Source organism: Pseudorca crassidens, chromosome 10 (assembly GCF_039906515.1).
Source record: "Pseudorca crassidens isolate mPseCra1 chromosome 10, mPseCra1.hap1, whole genome shotgun sequence".
Lineage (NCBI taxonomy): Eukaryota > Metazoa > Chordata > Mammalia > Artiodactyla > Delphinidae > Pseudorca > Pseudorca crassidens.
In genome coordinates this window covers 104,302,876-104,326,240 of record NC_090305.1, presented here as the reverse complement: position 1 = coordinate 104,326,240, position 23,365 = coordinate 104,302,876, and the positions used below count along the sequence as shown (strand labels likewise).

Genomic DNA, 23,365 nt, shown 5'->3' with positions numbered 1-23,365 from the left:
GAAATTAACACAACATTGTAAATCAACCATACTTCAAAAAAAATTTTTTTGAAATAGTACTTACTTCACTAGGTTCTTATCAGAATTTTATGAGTTAATATATATGAAGTACTTAGAATAGTGCCTGGAGTAAGATAAGGGGACATAGGAATTTAAAAATAAAATCTCTATTTACTACCGACCCTCTGGAACAAATACTGAAGACATAGGTGAGAGGAAAGCTTCTGTCTGAGCCTGTACAGTTCCCACAGAAGCCTCCTACAGCACTTTTTCCCCAGCCACGCTGGGATCACTTGGCGACTTACCAATATTATGTCAGGTGGTCGTAAGTGCCATGTAGAAAAAGAAAACATGACAGCGGACAGGAAGTGGTGAGGCAGATGGGGGGCAATTTCAAATAGGGTGGTCAGGAAAGGCCTCCTTAAGAAGGTGATATTTGAGCAAAGACTTGAGGAGGGGAGGGGGTGGGTGTCCAGATAGCAAACGCTCCAGGCAGGGGGGAACAGCAAGTGCAAAGGCCCTGAGGTAGGGACACACCCGGTGTGTTTAAGGAACAATGCAGGTGGAACAGAGTGAGTGAAGGGGAAGTAGGAGATGAGGTCAAAGGGGCCCAGGGGTCCAGGTCATGAAGAGCCTTGTCGGCCTTTGTGAAGACTTCGGCTTCTCCTCTGATTGAGTTGGGAGCCACTGTGAGGTTATGAGCGGAGAGGAGACGATTTAACTTACATTTGAAGAGGCTGCCGGGGCCAAGGTGGAAGCAGGGAGACGGGTTAGGAGGCTGTTGTGCTACTCCAGGTGGGAGATGATGGGGGCAGGGGTGCGGGCTGTGAGACAGGGAAGGTCCTGGACAGATGTTTTAGGCAGAGCCAACATGCTGGATGTGGGGTGTGAAAGGAGTCAGGATGAAGCCAAGGTTTTGGGCCCAGACAACCGGGAGGACGGGGCTGCTGTTTCCTGAGCTGGCAGGGGATGGAAGGCAGGAGCATGGCTGTGGGAGAAGGACCTGCAGCGAGGTTTCGAACAGGTGGGTTCCGGGCCAGCAGACGTCCAGGAGCAGGGGGCGGGGGGCAGCTGGATGCACGAGGTTTGAGTTTGGAAGGAGGTCTGGGCTGGAGACTGGACTTTACAGACAACTGTGCAGGTCCCAGAGTGTGGCACGGGCTTGGGTGGGCTCTCTCCACAGGGAGCAGCTCAGATACCCCCAAGAGACCCAGATGGACCTCACCTGTCACAAAGTGAGGAGGGCCAATGTGGTATTGCAACAGCGTTCTCCCCAGCGACCCCCTCTTTTCAGTGAAGTGACAAATCTCCGTGGATTCCCAGACATCTCCTCCCCAAGTCCTCCTAGCAGGCTACACGAATGGTACGTGGGAAGCATGGAGCTTCAGAGCTAGAAAGATCCTACAGAATGGAATATAGGAATTAAAACCTAACTGTGGCTTTAGAATGACTACTGCTGCTACCACCACTAATAATAGTAATAACAATATTCATACCAATAGCTACCGTCTTCTGAGCACTCACCACCTGAGAGTGTGGGCCTCGGTACCCCCCGGGCATCATCTCATTCACTCAGCATGATGGCTCTGAGAAGTGCAGGTTATCACGGCCTTTCTGCCACTGAGGAAACCAAGGCTGGGGGAGACTACCCAAGGGCACGCAGCAAACAAATGGCAGAGTCAGGGTTTTTCTGGCCACTTTTCTCAGCCGTGTCATTCCTGCTAGGAGGCCCCGGCCTCCCCCCAACCCAGGACTCTATGCCCCGCAGAGCCCCCCACCCTGCAGGCTGAGCGGTGCCCGGCCTGAGCCTCTGGTATGTCGCCTGAAAAATGGGCACATTTACACCGCTTGCTTGGAGGAAAGCTGTGAGGCTCGGCCAGAGAAAAGTGTTAGAAAAGGTCTCGCAAATTATAAAGTGTTCTTACAAACGTTGTGAGAATCATTATTTCAAAATACGACCAATCCTTCCAGGTCTAAACTAGACACACACACACTTGAGGGCTAAGAAGAGACCCAGAGAGGACGGGCAGCGCGTGGGCTACAGAAGCAGGATGGCTGGGAGGGAATCCTGGCTCGATGTTTTCCACTTGGGCCACCTTGGTAAACCCACTCTACCTCCACTCTCCTCATCTGTAAAATGGGACTAACCACACCTTCCCTGGGGGATCATTTATGGAGAGCACTAGGTGTGGGGCAGCACATGGTGCATCAGGCCTTGGGAGAGGCGCGCAGAGCAGCTGAGGGCTGGCCTGACCCTGCCCACCCCCAGCCGGCCCTGGGCCTGCCCCCTCCACACGACGTCCTGGGGAGATCCTGAGATCAGGTGAGCCCTTGATCTGCTGCAGCGGGGGCTGCCCTGGGACGCTGCTCAAGTCACTGGCTGGACCTCAGCTGCCCATCTGTGACATGGAGTTCAGAAGGACCCCCAAGGTGGTCGGGCCAGTGAAACGGATTCACTCGTGTAGACAGAGCACGGGATTAGTGTCTGGAAGGCACACTGCAGGGTGAAGACTTGAAGAAGGCCCTGTGTCAGGTAAGGGGTCCTTTTTCGGGACATAATAGTACCTGGATTTCTCCTCAAAGGACACACAAGTGTGCAAGATTAGGGCAAGTGACGCTGCCGCCTGGGTGCCAATTCCTCCTCACCCCCCGCCCCGCCCCTGCCCACCCTCCACCACTTGGCTCCCTGTCCCCTGTCTGGGCAGATTTGATAACACCCGAGAGTCCCACTCCCCCTGCAGAGGACAAAGGCGGTAATTGTCCCTGGTGGGCGCCTTTTGACTTGGTCTCACCGTGGTGTAACCGAGCCCCCTCGGCTGCACCTCACCTGGGAGGCCTCCCGGGGCCTCGCCACGCCGCCCCCTCCCACCTCAGCCGGTTTCAAATGTGCCCCCTCTGAAGGGCCAACAGCCATGGTGGGGATTCCTTCCAAGAGAAGTGACACGGCCGCTACCGGAGACCCCGCCTTGGGCTGGCAGGGGCCCAGGGAGGTGAAAGGATTGCTCCCCCGCGCTGCTGAGACTTTTCCGGGTCCCTTTAGTAGTGACACCAAAGCCCGAGCCCAGCACCTGCCGCTCCAAGCTGGTCTGTCCACCGGACCTTCCTGCAGCAAGTCACGAGCCACGTGGCTACCCAGCACTGGACGTGAGGACTGAGGGGGTGAATGCTCAATCTTATTCATCTGTGATTAATTTAATCTAAATAGCCCCACGTGGCCTGTGGCCACCACACAGGACAGCAGAGCTGCAAGCACTTTAAATGCATTTAATCTTTTAACCCTCACAACACTCTACAAAGCGATCACTGTCCCTGCTTTACAGATGGAGAAACTGTGGCACAGAGAGGCAAGTGAACATGCCCAAGGCCACACAGCTGAGAAGCAGGGAAGCCGGGAATGGTCTCCGGAGGCCGCCTCCCACACCGGGACAAGCCATCCTCAGTCCATCCCCATCCACTGCACAGCCGTGCCCAGGAAGGCAGAGGACACGCACTCCCAACCCCCAGGCCTGCCAATCCTCTAAGTCCCCTTCTGGATGCCAGCCTCGCACTCACGTCACGCCACGTCGCTGAGAGCACCCACTGGGTGCCAGGCTCCAGGCTGGGCTCTGGGAGATGGCGAGGTGTCTCTCACGCCTGCCCGGAAGGATGAGAGGATCCAGCAGGGGGACAGGATGTGGGTCCCCCACTGCCTTCCCTAGGCTGAGCCAGCCCAGAAAACCCGTGACAGCAGGAGGTGTGCCAGGTCTCTGCACAGTGTGGGCACTCCTGGGGACCTCCTTGCCCAGCCCCTGCGCCCCCCATGGTGGTCCAGGCCCCCTCTCCTGCTGGGGAGGGGCAATGCACAGAATCTTCTTCTCCACGTGGCCAAGCTCCCTCCTGGCCTGCAAGAGGCCTCTCTCAGGCAGACGACAGTGGCCCAAGGGCCGTCCCAGGGCCGCAGCGACCAGGAGCGGGGAGCACGAACAGTGCCAGAATAATCTACAGTCCCCAAACCACCAGACACTGGGGCCTTTTGGGGGCTGGGGACCCCAGAGTCTCCAAGTTGCCCCAAACAGGGGATTGGAGAATCTTAGGACAACATTTTGGAATGGCAGGATGTGAGAACTGGGTCTGAGGATAAACATATCTGAGTCCAAGAAGCCCCAGGGCTGGTGAAACAGTTCAGAGGTCAAGAACTGGGTCTGGAGCCAGACTACTTGGATTCAGACCGTAGGGCAGCACCTGCCAGCTGTGTGGCCTTGGGCAAATTTCTTTACCTCTCTGGGCCTCCGTTTTCCCATTTGTAAAATGGAGAGAACAGCGGAGAACGTCAGCCTCACAGGACTCGTGGAGGTTAAGTCAGTATGTACCCCATCGTCTACATTCTCCCATCAAACAGGCACCTGCCCTCCGGCTTATCCCATTTTTCTCATCACAGCTGCAACCTGCATCTTCCCACATTCCTCTACTCCATGGTCCTGGTCCTGCCTGCCGCCCTCCCACCGTCCCCGCCCCCAGCCCTTCACTGACTGCAGGACAGTGACAGCCCCCCGAGGTGGCCCACTCCAGGCTGAGTTCCCGAGCCCCTCCCAGGCTGGTGTGTCCAGCTGCCCCCTCTGGGCCTGCCCCAGGCCGCCCACGCCCACCCAGACTGGGGTCGGGAAGGGGTCTCAGTAGCCCAGAGCAAAGTGGGGTGCTGAGGACCAGGCCTCACGAGGCTGGGGACCCACAGACATTTCCCTTCTCTGTGAGAAGGGCTGCTCCTACCCCGCCCCGGCTCCCCACCCCCGTCCCCCCCATCTCATCCCCTCCCTTCCCCGGCACCATCCACTGCTATCATGGCAGCATCACCCACCGGACCTGGCTGGGCCCTGCCCTCGCTGTGTCATCGGAGAAAACTGGAAAAAAACCCTCAGGCCTCGTGGGCGTCCTCCACCCGGGCCCGAGTTGGTTCCCCTCCAGCCCCTCCTCAGTGGCTTCCGCTCCGGACCTGTCTGACTTTTTCCTCCAGGCCTGCACATCCCGGCCTGGTCATCCCAGTGGGCATTCCCCAGTGGACACGTCAGCCCCGCCCAGCCCCACCTGCCCCGGCCAGTCATGTGGGGAGGAGGGGGCAGGAGGACCTGGGAGCCAGGCCCTGGGTGTGAATCCTGCCCCGCCCCCCTTGCTGTGTGTGAATCCTGCCCCGCCCCCTTGCTGTGTGTGAATCCTGCCCCGCCCCCCTTGCTGTGTGTGGCCTTGGCAGGGCCTCCGCGGTGGTGTCAGTCTCTCATCTATTAAATGGGCCCAAGGAAGGGAGTCTGGTTCTGAAATGATTTTTCTCAGTACTGTCTGGAGACCAGCCTCCTCCACGGGGCAGCAGGGGCTGGGCAGGGGTTGCCAGGCTGAGAACATAAACAGACAAAACGATAACCCTGACCTAATATATGCACCTTATATAAAAGTTAATTCAAAATGGATCATGGAACCTTGAAGACATTCTGCTCAGTGAAATAAACCAGCCACAAAAGGACAGACACTGTCTGATCCTACTCACATGAGGCCCCTAGAGCAGTCAGATTCATAGACACAGAAAGTGGACGGTGGCTGCCAGGGCCTGAGGAGGGCGGAGGAGAGTTAGTAGTTAATGGCAACAGTTTCAGTTTGGGAAGATGAGAAAGTTCTGGGGATGGATGGTGGTGACGGCTGCACAACAGTGTGAATGTACTTAATGCCACTGAACCAGACACTTAAAAATGGTTGGCATGGTAAGTTTTATGTTATGGGTATTTTACTATAATAAAAAATAAATACATTTTAAAAATCAATTTCAAGGGGCTTCCCTGGTGGTCCAGTGGTTATGACTCTGCACTTCCACTGCAAGGAGCATGGGTTCGATCCCTGGTGAGGAAAGTTCTGCATGCTATGAGGTGCGGCCAAAGAAAATAAGAAAAAAAAAAAAATCAAATTTGCGAACTAAAAATTTCAATTTAAAAAAGAAACAAACCTTAGTTGGTTGATTTAAAATTAATTAATTTTAAAAAACAAAAGACTTAAATGTAAAGCTACAAAGCTTTTAGAAAAAAACACAGGGCAAAATCTTCAGGACCCAGGGCTCAGCAAACAGTTCTTAGCACAAAAGCACTATCCGTAAAAGGAAGAACTGATAAATTGGACCTTATCAAAGTTAAAAATTTTTGCTTTGCAAAAGAGCCTATGAAGAGGAGGAAAAGACAAGTTATAAATTGGGAGGAAAAAACTGCAAACCACGTGTCTGACAGAAGACTAGGATCCAGAACATACAAAGAAATCTCAAAACTCAACAGTAAAAACCTAATCTAATTAGAAAATGGGCAAAAGACACGAACAGACATTCCACTGAAGAGGACGTACAGACGGCAAATACGCACGTGGAAAGACGGTCCACATCACTAGCTGTTAGGGAAACAGTCATTAAAATCACAGTGAGATGTTGCACACACCTCTCAGAACGGCAAAACCAAAAAACAGTGGTGACCGTCAACGCTGGAGGGGATGCAGCAAAACAGGACCCCTTGCACATTTCTGGTGGTAATGTAAGACGGCACAACCACTCTGGAAAAGTTTAGCCCTTTCTTACAAGGCTAAACGTACAACTACCGTACGATCCAGCAGTTACACTCTTGGGCATCTAGCCCAGAGAAATGGAACCCTGCGTTCACACCAAAACTGTTCACAGCAGCCTATCTGTCATAGCCCCAAACTGGAAACAACCCAGGCGGCCTTTTAACAGATGAACGGTTCCATGCTGTGAAACACCACTCGGCAATAAAAAGGAACAAACTATTCATAAATGCAACAAGTTGAATGAATCTTGAGGGGCTTATGCTGAGTGAAAAAAGCCAATCCCAACAGATTACACACCGTACCATTCCATCTATATAACAATCTTGAAATGATAAAACTGTAGAAATAGAGAACAGATTAGTGGCTGCCAGGGATTAGGAGGGGATAAAGGAGGGAGGGAAGGAGATCTGGCTCCAAAAGGGTAGCACAGGAATCCTCACAGTGGAATGTTCTGTGTCGTGACTATACTGATATCAATACCCGGTTGGGATACTATATAATTTTACGAGCTGTTGGGGAAAACCGGGCCAAGGGCACATAGGATCTTTCTGAATTCTTGCAACTGCACATGAGTTGACAATATCTCAACATAAAAATTTGAATTTAAAAGTGCAAGAAACCGGGGCTTCCCTGGTGGCGCAGTGGTTGAGAGTCCGCCTGCCGATGCAGGGGACACGGGTTCGTGCCCCGGTCCGGGAAGATCCCACATGCCGCGGAGCGGCTGGGCCCGTGAGCCATGGCCGCTGAGCCTGTGCGTCCGGAGCCTGTGCTCCACCACGGGAGAGGCCACAACAGTGAGAGGCCCGCATATCACCAAAAAAAAAAAAAAAAAAAAGTGCCAGAAACCCATTTAAGTTTTAATTTGAGATAAATAATGAATAAAGTTTTGCTATAAGTATGCTCCACACAATATTGGGGACATACTTGTACTAAAAAATATTTGTTATCTCAAGTTTAACTGGGAGTCCTGTTTTTTATCTGGCAACCCTACTCCTGGGAAATTGCCCCAGGTAAGAGGAGACACCTGTCACGTCATTCATTCACTCAACAAATATTTCTTGAATACTTACTATGTGCCAGGCACTGTTCTAGGCACAGGGGATACAGCTGTAAACTCAGGTCACCCCTACCCTCGTGGTACTGACATTGTAGTGGGAGGACAGAGGGAATAAAGACGTAAAGAACTGTGCAAATAAAATCGTTTCATATGGTGTTAAGTGTTATAGAGAAAATAAAGCAAGACAGTGTACAGACAGAGCCGAGGTGGAGAAAGGGGAGGAAAGTCAGAAAGTGAGAGAGGGCTTCCCCGGGAGGGCGACGTCTGAGCAGAGACCTGAAGGAACAGCAGGAACTAGTTATGCAAACATCTGAGGGAAGGGCCTTCCAGACAGGGGAAACAGCATGTGCAAAGGCCCTGAGGCAGCAACAAGCTTGGCGGACTGCAGGAGCGTGTGGCTGGAGACATAGTTGGTGTCCAGTGGTCCTAAGAACCCTGTATTCCCTACCCCCACATGTCAGAACTAGAAGACCCTTCTGAGACACGAGGTCCCACCATGGGAGAAACTGAGGCCCTGGAGGGCCGGGATCTGCCCAAGGCCACCCCTGGTCCAAGTCCCTCAAGTTCCAGCTGGAAGCCTTTGCATCTGGGAAGGGAAGAACCCACACCTGCACCAGAGCTGGAGCAGGAAGGGAGGGCACGGCGGCCTGCGGAGGCCTCCTCACAGCCCGGCCTGGTCAGCTGGCTTCAGGCCAGGCAGGGCCTGGCTCCTCGGGCCCTCAACGTGCCACCACTGACCATTCTATCCGGTCAAATATGCAAGTGGCCCTCGGGACAGCAGAGGAGAGCATAGCTGAGCAAGCCTTATCGGGGCCCCGCCCCAGCTGCCAGAGGCCAGGTCCCTGGTGTCCCCTGACTCACAGGCCTGCCTGCAGCCAGGGCAGGGTGGAAATCCAGCTCCCAGGAGCACCCAGACCAGACAGGGCAGGGCAGGAAGGGACAAGACCAGCACCCTCCGCGCGCAGAGGCTGGGCAGGGACTGGGAGGTGACTCTCGTTTGGGTGGAATTCCATCCCCCTGAGCTCACCTCCCTTGGAGCACATTCCAGCAGGGGCCAGCCCCGTCCCAGCTGGGCCCCCATCCCCAGGGCTGCCTCTCTTGGGCTCAGTCACCACGCTCCCAGGAAGGGGTTGTGGAGGCCCCCTCCCTCCCTGGGGCCCCCAGAGCTCCCAGCACACTTTGCCCTCAGTGGCCGGCAAGGCCTCGACGGCACCCCCGGCCCGGTGCAGTAGCATCAGCGAGGCGTGGAGAGCCCGGACCCCCGGCCCCGCAGCCCAGCTTCCAGAGCCAGGATGCAGCAGAAGGGGGCTCTGAGCTCAGTGCTCAGGGATGCATCTACAAGGACCCACCTCCCTGTCTGCTCTTCTGTGTCCCATAGCCCTCCTGCCCCAGTGCCCATTTCCTCAGGGCTGTGGCCGGCTCTGGGCTTTCCCACTAGAATCTTCCTGCTGGCCAATCCTGCCAAATGCCAGGGCTTTGGCAGCTGCCTCGCGTTGGTGGCTGCCAGGATGTGGCTCCAACCAAGACCTCTCTCCAGGCACCAGTGGCCCCTGGGCCTCTCCATGTGATGCCCACAGGCTCTCCCACTCACATGCCCAAAAGCACCCTAATAATCATCTCCCCTCAAGTCCAGACTCCACACGCCCCAGTGCCTGACCCCAGTGAGGTAGAGCGCCCACCTATCCACCCCAAGTGCAACCCAAGGCGGGTCCTGCCTCTTCTGCTCCAAAACAGCTATCCCTCCTGCCTACCCGTGGTCCCTGCTGGGTGGGGCACCAGCTGCCACCCTGGCAGGCAAGGCCCTGCACTTGACCCCAACCACCTCTGCAGTCTCATCACCCATCATCCCCTCTCCCCAGATGCACGCAGTCCGCCCCCACCTAATCATGCCTTTTCAGGACTTCATGCTTTTATAGATGCCGTTACTTCTCCCTGAACTGCCCTCCCCCCCACCTGCCTTGTCCACCTGGTGGACTCCTACTTATCCTTCAAAGCCCTACTAAAGGGTCCCTTCTTCTTGCCCCAAAAGTGTCCAGACTCCTCCGAGAAGAAACCGTGCCCTCCTATGAGCTCTTACGCACCTTCTGTGTTGCATTTCTCCTGCGGTGTTTAGCCCTGAATCATCATTTTTGCTCCTCTTAAATGCCTCTGTCACCAGACAGAGCACCTTGAGGGCAAGAAGCACGGTGAGTTCATATCCTCACTGCCCCAAAGGTGGGAAAGAAACGATTCAAAGCCACAAAGATTCCACCATCCAAAGATTTCAACCCGGGGCTTCCCTGGTGGCGCAGTGGTTAGGAATCCTCCCACCAATGCAGGGGACACAGGTTCAAGCCCTGGTCCAGGAAGATCCCACATGCCACGGAGCAACTAAGCCCGTGCGCCACAACTACTGAGCCTGCACTCTAGAGCCCACGAGCCACAACTACTGAGCCCGCGTACTGCAACTACTGAAGCCCACGCATCTAGAGCCTGTGCTCCACAACAAGAGAAGCCACCACAATGAGAAGTCCACGCACCGCAACGAAGAGTAGCCCCCGCTCACAGCAACTAGAGAAAGCCCGCACGCAGCAACCAAGACCCAATGCAGCCAAAAATAAATACAATTTTTTTAAAAAACAAAGATTTCAAACAGCAATTTAAAGTTTTCTTATTGGCTCCTTCGCACTACCACCAACTATGAGCTATACCTTCAACCGTTAATAAGAAATACAATTCAAAGTTACTCCAGTGCAAATTTCTTGTGAATCATTTTTTGTTTGTTTCTTAAATTGCAAATTTAAAATTTAGATTAACTCAAGTTAATCTAAAAAAAAATGACTTCATTAAAATGTACCTATACTTAAAAAAAAAACAAAAAGATTTCAACCCACCGCTTCTGACGCCTCTCTCCCTCCCAACCAAAGATCCTGATTCCAAGCCCCCCATGTGAGGGTGTAAACCTAACATTCTACAGTCCCAACCTGAACCGTCTGTGACTTCAAAGCCAAAATACCATGGCCCTAAAATTCCAATAGAGATAGACTCTGATTCAAAAATCACGTCCCCAAAGGACCTGTTGGCTTCCCCCATTCCTGTCTTCTACTGTGACCCCTCTGATTCAACCCTGCAGACCACACAATTGCACAAGACAGTGCCGGGGGGAGGCAGGGCACAGACACCCCCAGCCCTGCGGCCACATCTGCAGGTGAAACCCTGGCTCTGCCTGGGCCGGACCCAAACCGGAGACCTGTGAGGGCAGGTGCCCCCCCGCGGCATTATTCCTCTTGATCTGCCAGCTGAGTCGGGGGCACCCTGCCACCCCAAGGGCCGCCCGGAGGACAAGCCCTGAATCTCCGCTCACTCAGCGGGCCACCACCTCGGCTCACTCAGCGGGCCACCACCTCGGCTCTGGGACACGCACCCCTTCCCCACCTCCCCCTCCCCCTTTTCTCTCGCACCAGCTGCCAACAAGCCCCAGAGCCTGTGGTCAGGTTGAGTCTTGTCTTCTCACAGCAGGAGGAGGGAGCCGGTGATAAACACATCTGTGATCCTTCCCGAGACGCTCAGCCAGGGGCGGCTGCGGGCTGGCCCCTCTCCTGCCGGTTCCAGCTCCACTGTGCATGGGGCCCACGGAAGCCTGTTGTGGGCAGAGTTTCTGGAATGGGGTCCCGTGCCTTTGAATAAATGGCAGGCCGCAGGATTCTGGGGGTCTCCAGTGTGTGCCCTCGCCTGGCCCTGACTAGCACCTGGGATCCAGAACAGACCAAGGATCATAGTGCCATTTGACAGATGAGGAAACTGAGGCCCCCAGAAGGGATGGAACCCAGAGATGATACACACTGAGCCTTACCTTCCCCAGGCTAGGCGGCTGCCCTGCTCCTGGCCGCTCGGATCTGTGTCTGGGCCCTTGGGGTGCCCCACGTCTGGGAGCGAGGGGCTAGGCTGGGAGACCACCTTCCTGCCGTGCCCTGGCCAAGGGGTGTGGCCACTGCCTTGCATAGCTGAGGGCCAGTCGGGATCCTTTCTGGGCCTCTGTTTGCACCCCCAAACCACAAAGGGGCTGGACTGGTGGTTAATCAGGCCTTTCCTGTGTCCACTGGGGAGTCCCAAATTCTACCTCTTGGCTCTGGAAAACATATAGTGCCTGGCTGAACTGCCCTTCCAGGAGGTGACCCTCAAGCGTCCTCCTGAACCAGAGTGGAGCTAGGCAGCAGGGGATGGTGGGAGTGCAGGGGGCACCCTGAGCTGGGAAAACCATTCCTGCTCAGAAGTGTCAAGTGAGGCCCAACCTGCGCACCCCATCAAGGATGCCCACACCCCGTTCCTGACACCGCCCAAGGCCTCGCTCTGCTGCCCTGGAGTCAGTCTCTGAGACTTCTGACCCGCTGCTCCAGAACCATCAGTGGCTCCCCAGTGACCGTAGGGGACTCAACCATTCACTCCGCACGTACATAGAGCGCCTCTATACACCAGGCCCTGGGGTGCAGCTGTGAATGTGATGCATGAGGTCTCTGTCCTTAACAAGCTTATGATCTGGGGAGGGGAAAGGCTAGGAAGGGGTTGAGAAGGAAGTCTCTCTGAAGAGGGGATATCGGAGCTGGAACTCAAGCCGTAAGGACAGGGCAGCCCTGAGGGGAAAACTCACGGCTCTCACTCCCTGGCCTGGAAGGTGACCTTGCAGCCCTCTGGCTGCAGCCACCCCTTCAGGGGCTCACAGACCAGCCAGTCTGGGCCCCTGGACTGGCCCCAAGCCCCTCCTCTGGGCCTTTGGCCACTACCTGGGTTGCCCCTACCTCTCTTCTCTGCCAAGCCAAACCTTGGAGTAGGTGGGGTCCACCTACTCCAAAAAGGCCCCTGAGGTTGACCTTACAACATATGATGGTCCCATCATCTGCATCACCCCAGAGCTGCCCTGAACAGCAAGCACAGCCTCAAGCCTGCTGGCGCTGGTGGCTCAGGAAACCCTCTCCCATGTGGAGAGAAGGGAACCCTCCTACTGTTGGTGGGAATGTAAATCGGTACAGCCACTATGGAGAACAGTATGGAAGGTCCTTAAAAAAAAAAAAAAAAAAAGAACTACCAGGGCTTCCTTGGTGGTGCAGCTGTTGAGGATCCGCCTGCCAATGCAGGGGACACGGGTTCAAGCCCTGGTCCAGGAAGAGCCCACATGCCGCGGAGCAATGAAGCCCATGCACCACAACTACTGAGCCTGCGCTTTAGAGCCCACCAGCCACAGCTACTGAGCCTGAGGGCCACAGCTACTGAAGCCCAGATAGCTAGAGCCCATGTTCCACAACAAGAGAAGCCACCACAGTGAGAAGCCCGTGCACTGCAACAAAGAGTAGCCCCTGGTCACCGCAACTAGAGAAAGCCCGCGCGCAGCAACGAAGACCCAACACAGCCAAAAATAAAATAAAATAAAATAAATAAATAGAACTACCATATGACCCAGCAAGGCCACTCTTGGGCATATACCCGGAGAAAACCATAATTCAAAAAGACACATGCACCCCAATGTTCACTGCAGCACTATTTACAATAGCCAGGACATGGAAGCAACCTAAATGTCCATCAAGAGACGAATGGATAAAGAAGATGCGGTACATATATACAATGGAATATTACTCAGCCATAAAAAGGAATGAAATTGGGTCATCTGCAGAGACGTGGATGGACCTAGAGACTGTCATACAGAGTGAAGTAAGTCAGAAAGAGAAAAACAAATATCATATAATATCGCTTATACGCGGAATCTAGAAAAATGGTACAGATGAACTTATTCACAAAGCGGAAATAGACACACAGATGTAGAGAACAAATGTATGGACCCCAAGGGGGGAAGGGGGTGGGATGAACTGGGAGATTGGGATTGACATATATACACTACTATGTATAAAACAGATAACTAATGAGAACCTGCTGTATAGCACAGGGAACTCTACTCAGTGCTCTGAGGTGACCTAAATGGGAAGGAAATCCAAAAAAGAAACCCTCTTCCGCCTGATGTGCGTGGGACCTTCCTTCCCCCAGCTGAGCGCTCTCTCCCCTCATTCTCACTGTGGCTGGACCAGGTAGCCACACAGGAGGAAACAGGGGGAGACGGAAGCCACTTGTCCCTCTCCTGTCCACTCCCAGGGATGAGAGCTTCAAGGCCAGGAGGGACCCCATGACCTATGACCTCAGCCCTAGGAAGTGATCTGACCGTAGAAATCGGGAGGGATGAAGAGCTGAGAACCCTGGAGGAATGTGCCGCCCTGAGCAGGAGCTTCCAGCACAGGGCAGGGCCGGCGGGGCCTTGCAATCTACCCCGGCCATCATCCTAGGACAGACCAGGTGAGCAGCCTGCTGCGTGACTCACCGTGGCCGCCTGGGAGGCTCTGACACACCAGATGTGCCCGGAGACTGCAGAGGAGGGAGGGAGGGAGGGAGGGAATCCCAAGGCAGGAGGAAGGGCTCCTGGTGCCTCCCATTCGTCTGTACACGGGTGGGCAAGCCACCCCCCAACACCACTTACCAGACAGCTCCCTCCCTCGGTCTGGGGTCACACCCACCCCGTGCTGAGGACCAGCTGTGTGCCAGCCCTGGGGAAGGGCTCTCCTGCCTTCTCCCCGCGAGGACACTCCTGCCATCTCTGCTTCCTTCCCAGGAAGAAGCGAGCAACAGAGCTCGGATCTGAACCCAGGCAGCCCACCGCCAGCCCGCACTGTGCAAAGGACACCAACCCGAGAACCAGACGCCAGGCTTCACATCCTGGCTTTGCTCCCGATTAGCACGTGACAATCCCCCTGTTCCTCCATCTCTTCACCTGCAAAATGGGATAATGAGGCCACCGTTCACAGGGACGCTGTGAGAAGCACAGGGAACTCAGCTTGTCCTGTTTCATGCACAGGACTGAGCGAGAGGACTGCTGGCCCACGGACATGTTCTAGCCAAACCAGGTCAGCTGGCACCCAAATGGGCAGCTCGAGGCCCACCCTTAGCCAGCATGTGTGTGTTTGAGCTCCTATAGCAATCCTCTTTCTTTTTTCCTTTTTCTACATTTTTTAAGAGTCACTGGTGACGACCAATTTTAAATGCCAACGCCTAAAAAAATAAGTGCTTGTGCATGAAAATCTGGGTCTAAAACCAGAGGATGAGGCCACCCTGGGCCGGCATTCCCGCACAGCCTCCACGGGCTGGAGCCAAGCTGGGGGCCCCACGGATGGGGCCTGTGTTCCTTGGTCTCTACAGCCCTGGGCACGGTTTCCCCCATTCTCTTCACCGCTGCTCCTGCCTGGCCCCCCCAGTGGTGCCCCCACACACCCTGTCACTGCAGTGGTCCGTCCTCCACCCCGGCGGCATGGAGCCCTCCCTCCCTGTCTGGCCTGGCCCATCAGAGCCCCTCCTTGCCCAGTACCTCCGGGGCCTGCGGGTCCTCACACAGGCAGGATCCACCCTCCTGTGACAGCCCCACCCCATAGGCCCTCACTGTACTCTGCCGGCAAACCTGTCTGCTCCCTTGCCTCACAGGATAGGGTGCCCATCCCCTTTGTAAGCCAGCCACCTCCATTAGAAACATCCTGGCACAGCCTGGACTCTCTTCCAAGCTGAGCCCAGAATCTAGGAGGATCTGAGGAGGCGGTGAAGAGGGAATGGTCACCTCCATTATTTTGAGCTCCAGATCTTGGTTAAGGTGACCAAGGATACGTCACCAACCCTGGCATCTGCCCTACAGCAATGACTCCTACTGCACTCACCTCAACTCCTCCCCACAATCAGAGTTTTGTACAGCTGATTTTGTGGGCCCGAGGATGACAGTTCACATCCGTCCCTCTTTCCATCTTGCTGAGTTACATCCAATGTTTAAACAGAGATTCGATTATTCAACCTTGTCAGTAACTGACAAGTGTCATGCCACACAGAAATCCTGACCAGCAGCAAATCGACAACAGATGCAAGCAGAATGAGGCTACGGGCAGAGCCCTGTGGCCCATCGCCAGACACCCAACACCAGTTGTTATGAATAAGCCATTTTGCAGCGTCTCTGCAAGAGCCGCCCGGCTCCCCTCCCTAGCTGCCTACCTTTCGGCCTGCCTCGTTATTGTGTAAGTTCATGAGAGTCCGGGCATTCTGCTTGATCTCCCGGGCATCCACAAAGACCTTGGCGAAGCCGATGCCGTAGCGGATGTCGGCAGAGCAGCCACCCCACTTCCAGCCCTCGTCCCGGTGGTACTGGCCTTGCTTCTCCTTGTCGCAGCCGCAGTCGCTCAGGTTGCCCTGGGTGCAGGCAGCAGTGATGGCGTGGGCCACGCCGGCTGCGATGATGGCGTAGGTGAAGGCGGCCTCCCGGCTCCCTGCGGGGACAAGAGTAGAAAGGCTGGGCTCAGGTCCAGGGCGTCCTGGGATGGGAAGGGAGGCTGAGCTCACTGTCGGGGCACCACAGAGACTGACTGAGCGCCCGTTCCTCACTCCGAGAAAGCTCCGTCCCAGGCACCCCCATCACGCACATCCCCGTTGAATCCCCAGTCACTGAACGCCCTTGGGGAGTCGACGGGGCAGCGGAGGAGAGAGGCTGGAGACCAGAAGAGGGATTCCTCTGTGGATGGCCACCCACTCCCCCCAGGCTGATGTGGCCATGCCCGCTGCACACACGCACAGCACTCGTGGCACCTGGTGACAAACTGTAACACAGCACTCTGACCACCACAGTGCACCCAGGCTCTGGAGCCAGAGGCCTAGGCTGAAACCCCAGAACATCGGTCTGTAGCTCTGCCACCTTCAGCCGCCACCACCCCCTCCCTGTGTCTCAGTCTCGTCGCTGGAAAGTGGGGACACAGCAATAGACCCTTTCTCACGGGGATGATAAGAGAGTAGAGTTTGTCCATGTGAAGCTCTCAGCGCCCTGCCTGGCTCGTGGCACCTGCCTGACACAGCAGCTCCTGTGCTCGTGGCCTTGCTATCGCTGCTGTGTCACCTGCTGTCTAGAGGTCTGGACCCCCGTGGCCCCCTCACTCGACTGTGAGCATCTCCAGAGAAGGCTGGGACCTGCATCCTCGGGACTCCGACTGACACAGGGGACAAGGGCTGCGGGAGGGGAGAGGGACTGCTCGTGGGCAGGCAGGAGGGACAGGATAGCAAAGGGTCAATGGGGGCCTGGGGAGCTGCTGAGGTGTCACTTCCCCGCAGGGCTTCCCAGCTACGTGGAGGTGGAGATGGCCCTGCTGGGGGGCTGGGAGCCACATGTTAAGAATTTACAAGGGCCCTGCAGGGCGGTGCTGAGCTGTTAAGTGGGGTGGAAGGGTCCTGAGTAGCTGGGGTGCAAGAGTGGGGGGCGGTCACTTAGGCCTGGTGCAGATACGCCCTGCCACCCAACCTCCCGGCCTCCCTGGGTCCCAGAGCGGCACCTCCTGCTGGGATGGAGATGAACCCAGACCCCGTGCCTAGTGTAGGCACTCAGCACGTTCCCTCTCAGAGCCAGGGTGGGTGCAGGTCAGGGAAGCACCCTAGAGGAAGAGGCCCCAGGGATGGAGAAGTCTCTCAGGACACCGTCACCCCGACTCAGGTGGACCTTCTCACCCGTCCCTCCTTCACTTCGCAGCCCCTCACCCAGGCTGCTAGGATGCCAGCAACCTGCACGCCGACCCCTGGCCACCGCATCCGCACCCTGCAGACACGTAGGCCTGTCCACCTGCTGGACCGACGGCTTCACTGTGCCGACGCCTGGCCCTGACATTCCACGGCGGCCCTGTTAATACGGGGGTGCTGGAGCCCATACGCCCAGATTCAATCCCAGCTCTGCCACTGACTGACCGTGACTTGGACCAGTTCCTCCTCTGCCTGAGCCTCCGTCTCCAGGCACCAGCTCACACTACTGAGAATCAAACCCACGAGAAAAGGATACACTGGAGGAACCAGGTGACAGCGAGATTAGACCCTCACAGACATCAGAGAAAGAATCATCAGGTGCAGAGTATACAGAGAATAAGATGGGGGAGGAAATCTCTGTTCCACCACTTTCTGGCTGTGTGACCTTGGGTGAGTCACCTAACTGCTCTGTGCTCCAGTTCCTCCTCTACAAAATAGGATGACAACCGCTCACTTTAATTAGGGAGGTCGAGAGAACTAGAAAGAATTAACAAAGGTAAAGCATTTAGCAAAGGGCCTGGCATGAGACAGTGACCCCAAATATTAGATTTATTACGATTTCTATTGACGATGGTAATAACGGTCCCTTATAAGAAGGCTGTGAGGTATGGAGTAGGAGTTTTCATTTGTTGAAGAAACTGAGGCCAGGAGAAAAGTCTGGTTCACCCAGGCCACCCAACTGGTGGGCAGCAGCGCTGAGCTGCAGTCGTGGCCTCTGGACACCCTGTTCAGACCAAGAACTTTCTCCGGGGAGCAAATGACTGCAAAGCGCAGCGGCCCCACTGGCAGCCTCCGGCAGCTAAAGGGAAACTGTATCCCCTTTATCAGACTCAGAACAGAACAGCAAATTGAGGAAGGGTCGGAGCCTGGCCCGCCACCTGAGACTTGCCCTTCCCCCAGGCTCTTCCCTGGGGGTGGGGGTGGGGACAAGTGTGTGAGGTTCTACCATGCAGCAGGCGGAGGTCCCAGGTATCTCTGAGCCCTCTGAGCAGCGCATGCAATGCAGATGGCTTCTGCTCCTACCCAGGATCCCCCAGCACATCCCAAGGTGGGTGGGAGAAGGGCGGCTGCACCCGGCACACACACAACTCCCTTGAGTTCAAGGTGCACTCCTAGACCAGAGTGAAGTCCATCCTGGGCCATGGCCTTCCCTCCCCACCAAGCTGGCCCTCACCTCCGCACCCACGGCCCCCGAGAAACAGAGGGACCGTTATTCTTAGCTTCTGAGCTCCCCGGGACCCAGGTACTGGCTGTTGCAGTCCAACGCTTCCAGATGCTAAAGGGTCACTGCTGACCCCTGCCATTGACCTTGACCTGGGCCTTGCCCACCAGTGTTAGACTAGGACTGCCCAGTCCCCATACTTCCCCCTCCTCACTGATCACCAGGAAAGCTGCCCTGGGCAGTGGGCTGGCCGTGTAACTAATGTCAGGCCTGTCAACCTGTCTAAGCCTCTGTTGCTTCCTCCATGAAATGGGCTTAGCAGCATCACGGGCTGGTGAGTGGACAGCGCCCGGCATGGGGTACGTGTTCCGTAAACACTGGCCACTGCTGCTGTGATCACGATTACCACCAAGTCCGTTTTGCCTCGTTGAGCTCCATGATGCACTGAAGGACACGATAGCCTCACACAGAGGCCAGTGTGTGGGGCTGACCCAGACTCCGGCTGCCCAGCCAGACTTGGGGGGCCCCGAGGGAGCAGGGCCCGTGTCTGTCTGTCTCCCATTGTTTACAGTCCCCACGACAGTGTGTGACAGATAAAGGAATGAGCAGACCTCACTGCCAACCCCACCCCGCCAGAAGCTGGGTGACCCTGGGCAAGTCACTGGGCCTCTCTGATCCTCCATTTCCGTATCTGTGACTCTCACCCAGCTGGCACCCAGCGGGTGGGGGTCCCAGGTATCTGTGAGCCCTGGGACCAGTGCATGAATAAACGATAGTGAGTATTATAATAATTACAACGGATGGAATTAAAGGCCCCCTGAGAGGTACAGAGAGAAACTCCCCCGCTTCAGTTTTCTCCACGGCCCTCCTGCCATTTTAGACTTATTTGTTTGTCGTCTGTTTCTCACACCACAGCCACCACTCCTGCTGCCCCTACAGCATAATGCCCTTGAAGGCAGCGCTTTGTCATGTGCCCTTTGTGTCCCCAGGGCCTGACATGTAGGAGGTGCTCAGTACATATCTGTTAGATGAATAGATGGATAGATAAATGAATGAATGAACGAACGCTCCAAGCAGTGGCCAAAAACCAGGTGAGCTTCATTTAGTGCTTATTACTGGCCAGGCTCCGCGCTAGGCGCTTTGGGAAAGTGTTCTGGTCACCTGTTTATAGGGAAACCAGCTGACTGAGGTTCAGAGAGGCTCTGACCAGGCAGGTGCAGAGCAGCGATGGGCTCCACCCGTTCGGCATGACCTCCCCCAGGGCATCAGGACAGAGTCTGCCCAAGGCCTGGGGTTTCGGGGCTTTTCAGTGCGGGCAGAGGGTAGAAGGAAAGTAAGCTTTGTTAAGCACCTGCCAGACCCACCCTTGGGGGTGTTGGCCAACAGCCCCGTTCAGTGGCCACCATTCTCCACAGTGTTACCGATGAGGAAACCGGGGCTCTGAGGAGTAAACTGATTCACTGAGGCCGCCAACCCAGAAACCAGCCAGAACTGGGATTCCAGGCCCAAGCTGGCAATGTCCTCCCTCAGCCCCTGCTCCAACCACCCTTCCAGCTCCTCGCTGCGTGGCAAAGCCCACGGTTGAGAGAGATTCCTTTGCCTTAAGGCAGCAACCCTGATCAAAATGCCTTTATTTCTGCCATTCAACTGTTACCAGTTAAAACATCAATAAATTTATAGGACGCATTCAAATAGGATGGCCTCCTGAGAACAGGGTTTGATGGCAGAAAGAAGGTAGACGAGCATCCCAGAATCTTACCATCGCAGATTCCTTGCGTGAGAGGCCATCTTAACCTCCATCCGTCCATGCCTCCTTCGCCCATCCCAGGTAAGCAGCAGTTCCTTACTGTATCTGTGGGCAACTGAGGCTCGAGGAGGTGACTTACAGAGGCAGAGCCAGGATGCAAACCTAGGGGTCACAGGCCTCCAACCACTGCGGAGGACACCCCCGACCCTGACCACGCTCGGAGCTCCCGGGACAACCCCACCCTCAGCCCGGGGAAGCCCCTCCAGTTGGGCAATTTCCCGAAGCTGTCTATTTGTCTCTTACTGGCTTTCTGCACGGGCAGTTCTAAGGTGTGTCTTATTGCTGCAGAAACAGAATGAGGTGATGGTCCCAATGGCACACGGTTCATAAGAAGAACAGCAAAGTCATAAAATGCTTACTATTTGCCAGTCTGTTTCCTAAGCACTCAATACAGATCAATTCGCTTCACTCTGGCGACACTATGAGGTGCGGAGCATTTTTATCTCCATTTTACAGATGTGGAAACTGAGGCCCAGAGAGGCGTGTACTCTGACCAGGATTCAACCCTGGTCAGCCTGGTTCCAGAGTCTGACCCTGTCTCCTGCCTTAAGGTTACGACACCCACCCCAGTCCTACTGACTCCTGGCCCAGGCTCTTGCCCGACTCTTCCACATGGGGCCAGTAAGCAGAGGACACTGGGCTTGGCTTACTGCCCATCACTGACCATTGCCCCTCCAAGAACAGACCTAGCCCCCTCCTGCCTTGACCACCTATCTCTCCCTCCTGTGCACGAGCAGAGGAAGAACCTCCATCACACCTTGCCTCTCCTCGGCCCCCCTGACCGAGCCACGTGCCCTGTTCCTTCACTCAACAGATATTGCTTGAGCACCTACTATGTGCCAGGCACTGTGCTGGGGGCTGGGGAAACTGAGAAGAGGGATTCAAACATGGCCTTGGCTTCTGAGGGGGCAGAAAGCAAGACACATCACTCACTCAGCGGCAGCGGAGGACTCTGCAGACGCAGGACAGGGAGGTGACGGGAGCAGGGACCACCTGGGGTGGGGACTTTTGAGCCGGGAGGAGCCAGCCATGAGGCTGTCTGAGGGGAGAGGGGGCTCCCGACTGATGGGCAGACCCTGCGGTGGCCCTGACCCGGCCTGGGCAGTGGCGGGAGCAGGTAAGCCCACGGGGGTGGGAGGAAGTGAGGCTGTTGGGGCAGAGGCAGGTCCTGCAAGCCCTACCATCCTGCCCCAGCACAGGGCCCTCTGTGCCCGGAACCAGAGAAAAGTCTCCCAGAGCCACAGACATAAGGCCCGTGGGTTCATCCTGGAATAAGAGAGGTTCACAGAGGCCGGGAAACGTGCCCAGGCTCATCAATGACTCAGCAGCGAGACCTGGGGGATTAGGACCAGGGTCTCCTGGCTCCCAGCGTGGAGTCCTGCCCTCACCTCCACCACAGCTTCTTTCACTCTCAATCCACCTGCATCTCCAGGTAACTTTCCACGCAGAAGCTCAGGCAGCCTCAGCTCAGAACTTGGGTAAGATGGAGCCTATTAGTCCCTCCGCCCTGCTCCTTACTCAGGGCGGGGTGACCCTGAGCAAGGATGCTGGCTCCCCGGCCTCAGCTTCCCCACCTGTGAAATGGGATCCACCAGGAGGACACGGCCAAGCTGCCCTGAAGACGAAACGAAACCTCTGTGTACAGAGAGGCCCCGTTCCCCAGAAGGTGCTTAGTAAAGACCGTTGTTATCACTGAGATGAACCCGGGGAGCCCGGCTGACGCCCTCCCCACATTCCAGCTCCATAACGACCCCGGCGGGTACAGAGGAAACAAACTGATGTCCAAGCCTGCCTGAAAGATTCCATTCCACCGCCCTGTGCAGCCACTGCAAATGGTTTGCACCGGAATATTATCTGGGTGTATTTACAGTATCTTACTGGAAACCACAAAGTGCATTGTATTTTTTTCTATTTTGCTATTTAAAGCCAATGGGTCAGAGGGTGAGCAATCTGCAGTGACACCAGCTGAAATATATGATGATTTGGAAAATACACAGACGGAAAAAGGTTGCCTTTGCCAGCCCCAGGGCATGACACTCACAGCCCTTCTGGGCTCAGAACGCCACATCTGGCTGTCTCCGAGCAGAGGAACTAGGGGGCCTCTGGATGAAGAGACAGAAGAACGGGGGCTGCAGGGGGCACGTGTCTGGGCGGGGCCTGGCTGACGTAACAGGCCCACAGAGACGGACTCTGGTCTCCCAGCCCCCGCCCTTCTCTCCCACCTCCGTTCTATCCAAGCGTCTCTTCCCAGCAAGGAAGGCCAGACCGCACTGCTGCCACCCGCCAAGGGTCAACAACCAACTTACAGAAGATTATTCAAATACCTGAGTTTTTTTTAATACTTGTACAGAGGAGTAAATAGGACCATGAGTGTATTAAAATGTAAGTCAAAGTAGCCATGATTGACTGATATCATGTAAACTGTATCTTTCTTTTTCTGATTTAATAAAAAAATTTTTACAAAAGAAGTGCTCAGGGCATTCCTTCCTTCCTCCAAGCCGTCCTGCCCCCAAGCCTTTCCACACGCGGCTCCCTCAGTCGGTAAATGCCCTTCCTCTCCCACGGGCTTGGTGAAAGCCACGTAGCTCAGTGGTTTTCGAGCAGGGCCCTGGGGGCCGATCAAGCCAGGCTAGCAGCCTGGCTCCACTTCCCGGGGGGAAGGATCGGGGGAGTTGACTGACCTCTCAAGGCCTCGGTTTCCTCCTTTGTAAAATGGGAATAATAAAGCACCTGCCTCCTAAAGTCATTAGGAAGGTGAAACAAGACAAGACCACACCTGGAAGGGATCAGTGCGCAGCAGCTCTTACTAGGCGTGGCACTGGTTAACTGTCTCCATCAAGACACTGCTCAGGGTCCCCTGTCCGAGGGCCTTCCTGACATCCCCTCCTCGGCTTTCGGCTCAGCACCTTTGCCATCCTTACTCTGTGTTAAATTGAAAGATCAGTCTCTCCCCACAAGGCTGTGAGGACCCGGATTATTCATCTGCGAAGCCTCGACAGTTGAATGAATGAATGACTGTGCATGTAAAGGCGTGGGAGTGTGTGTCAACCATAAGAAAGCTGGCAAGAGAATGTTCTAACAAAAGACTCATCTCAAAGAATGGTGTCAGGAGAGCTAAAACCCAGGATGAACTGAGGCTTGCAAAAAAAAAAAAAAAATGCACGCGAGA

At 55.4% G+C, this 23,365-nt stretch overlaps 1 protein-coding gene across 1 annotated transcript in view; it reads right to left on the bottom strand.

The window, feature by feature from the left end:
* WNT7A (Wnt family member 7A) overlaps positions 1–23,365 on the bottom strand; it is a 65,694-nt gene that overhangs the window by 27,345 nt on the left and 14,984 nt on the right. The window contains exon 3 of the mRNA XM_067755603.1: positions 15,665–15,936. Within this exon, the coding sequence (XP_067611704.1) occupies positions 15,665–15,936 (272 nt within the window). The remainder of the gene's footprint in view (positions 1–15,664; positions 15,937–23,365) is intronic.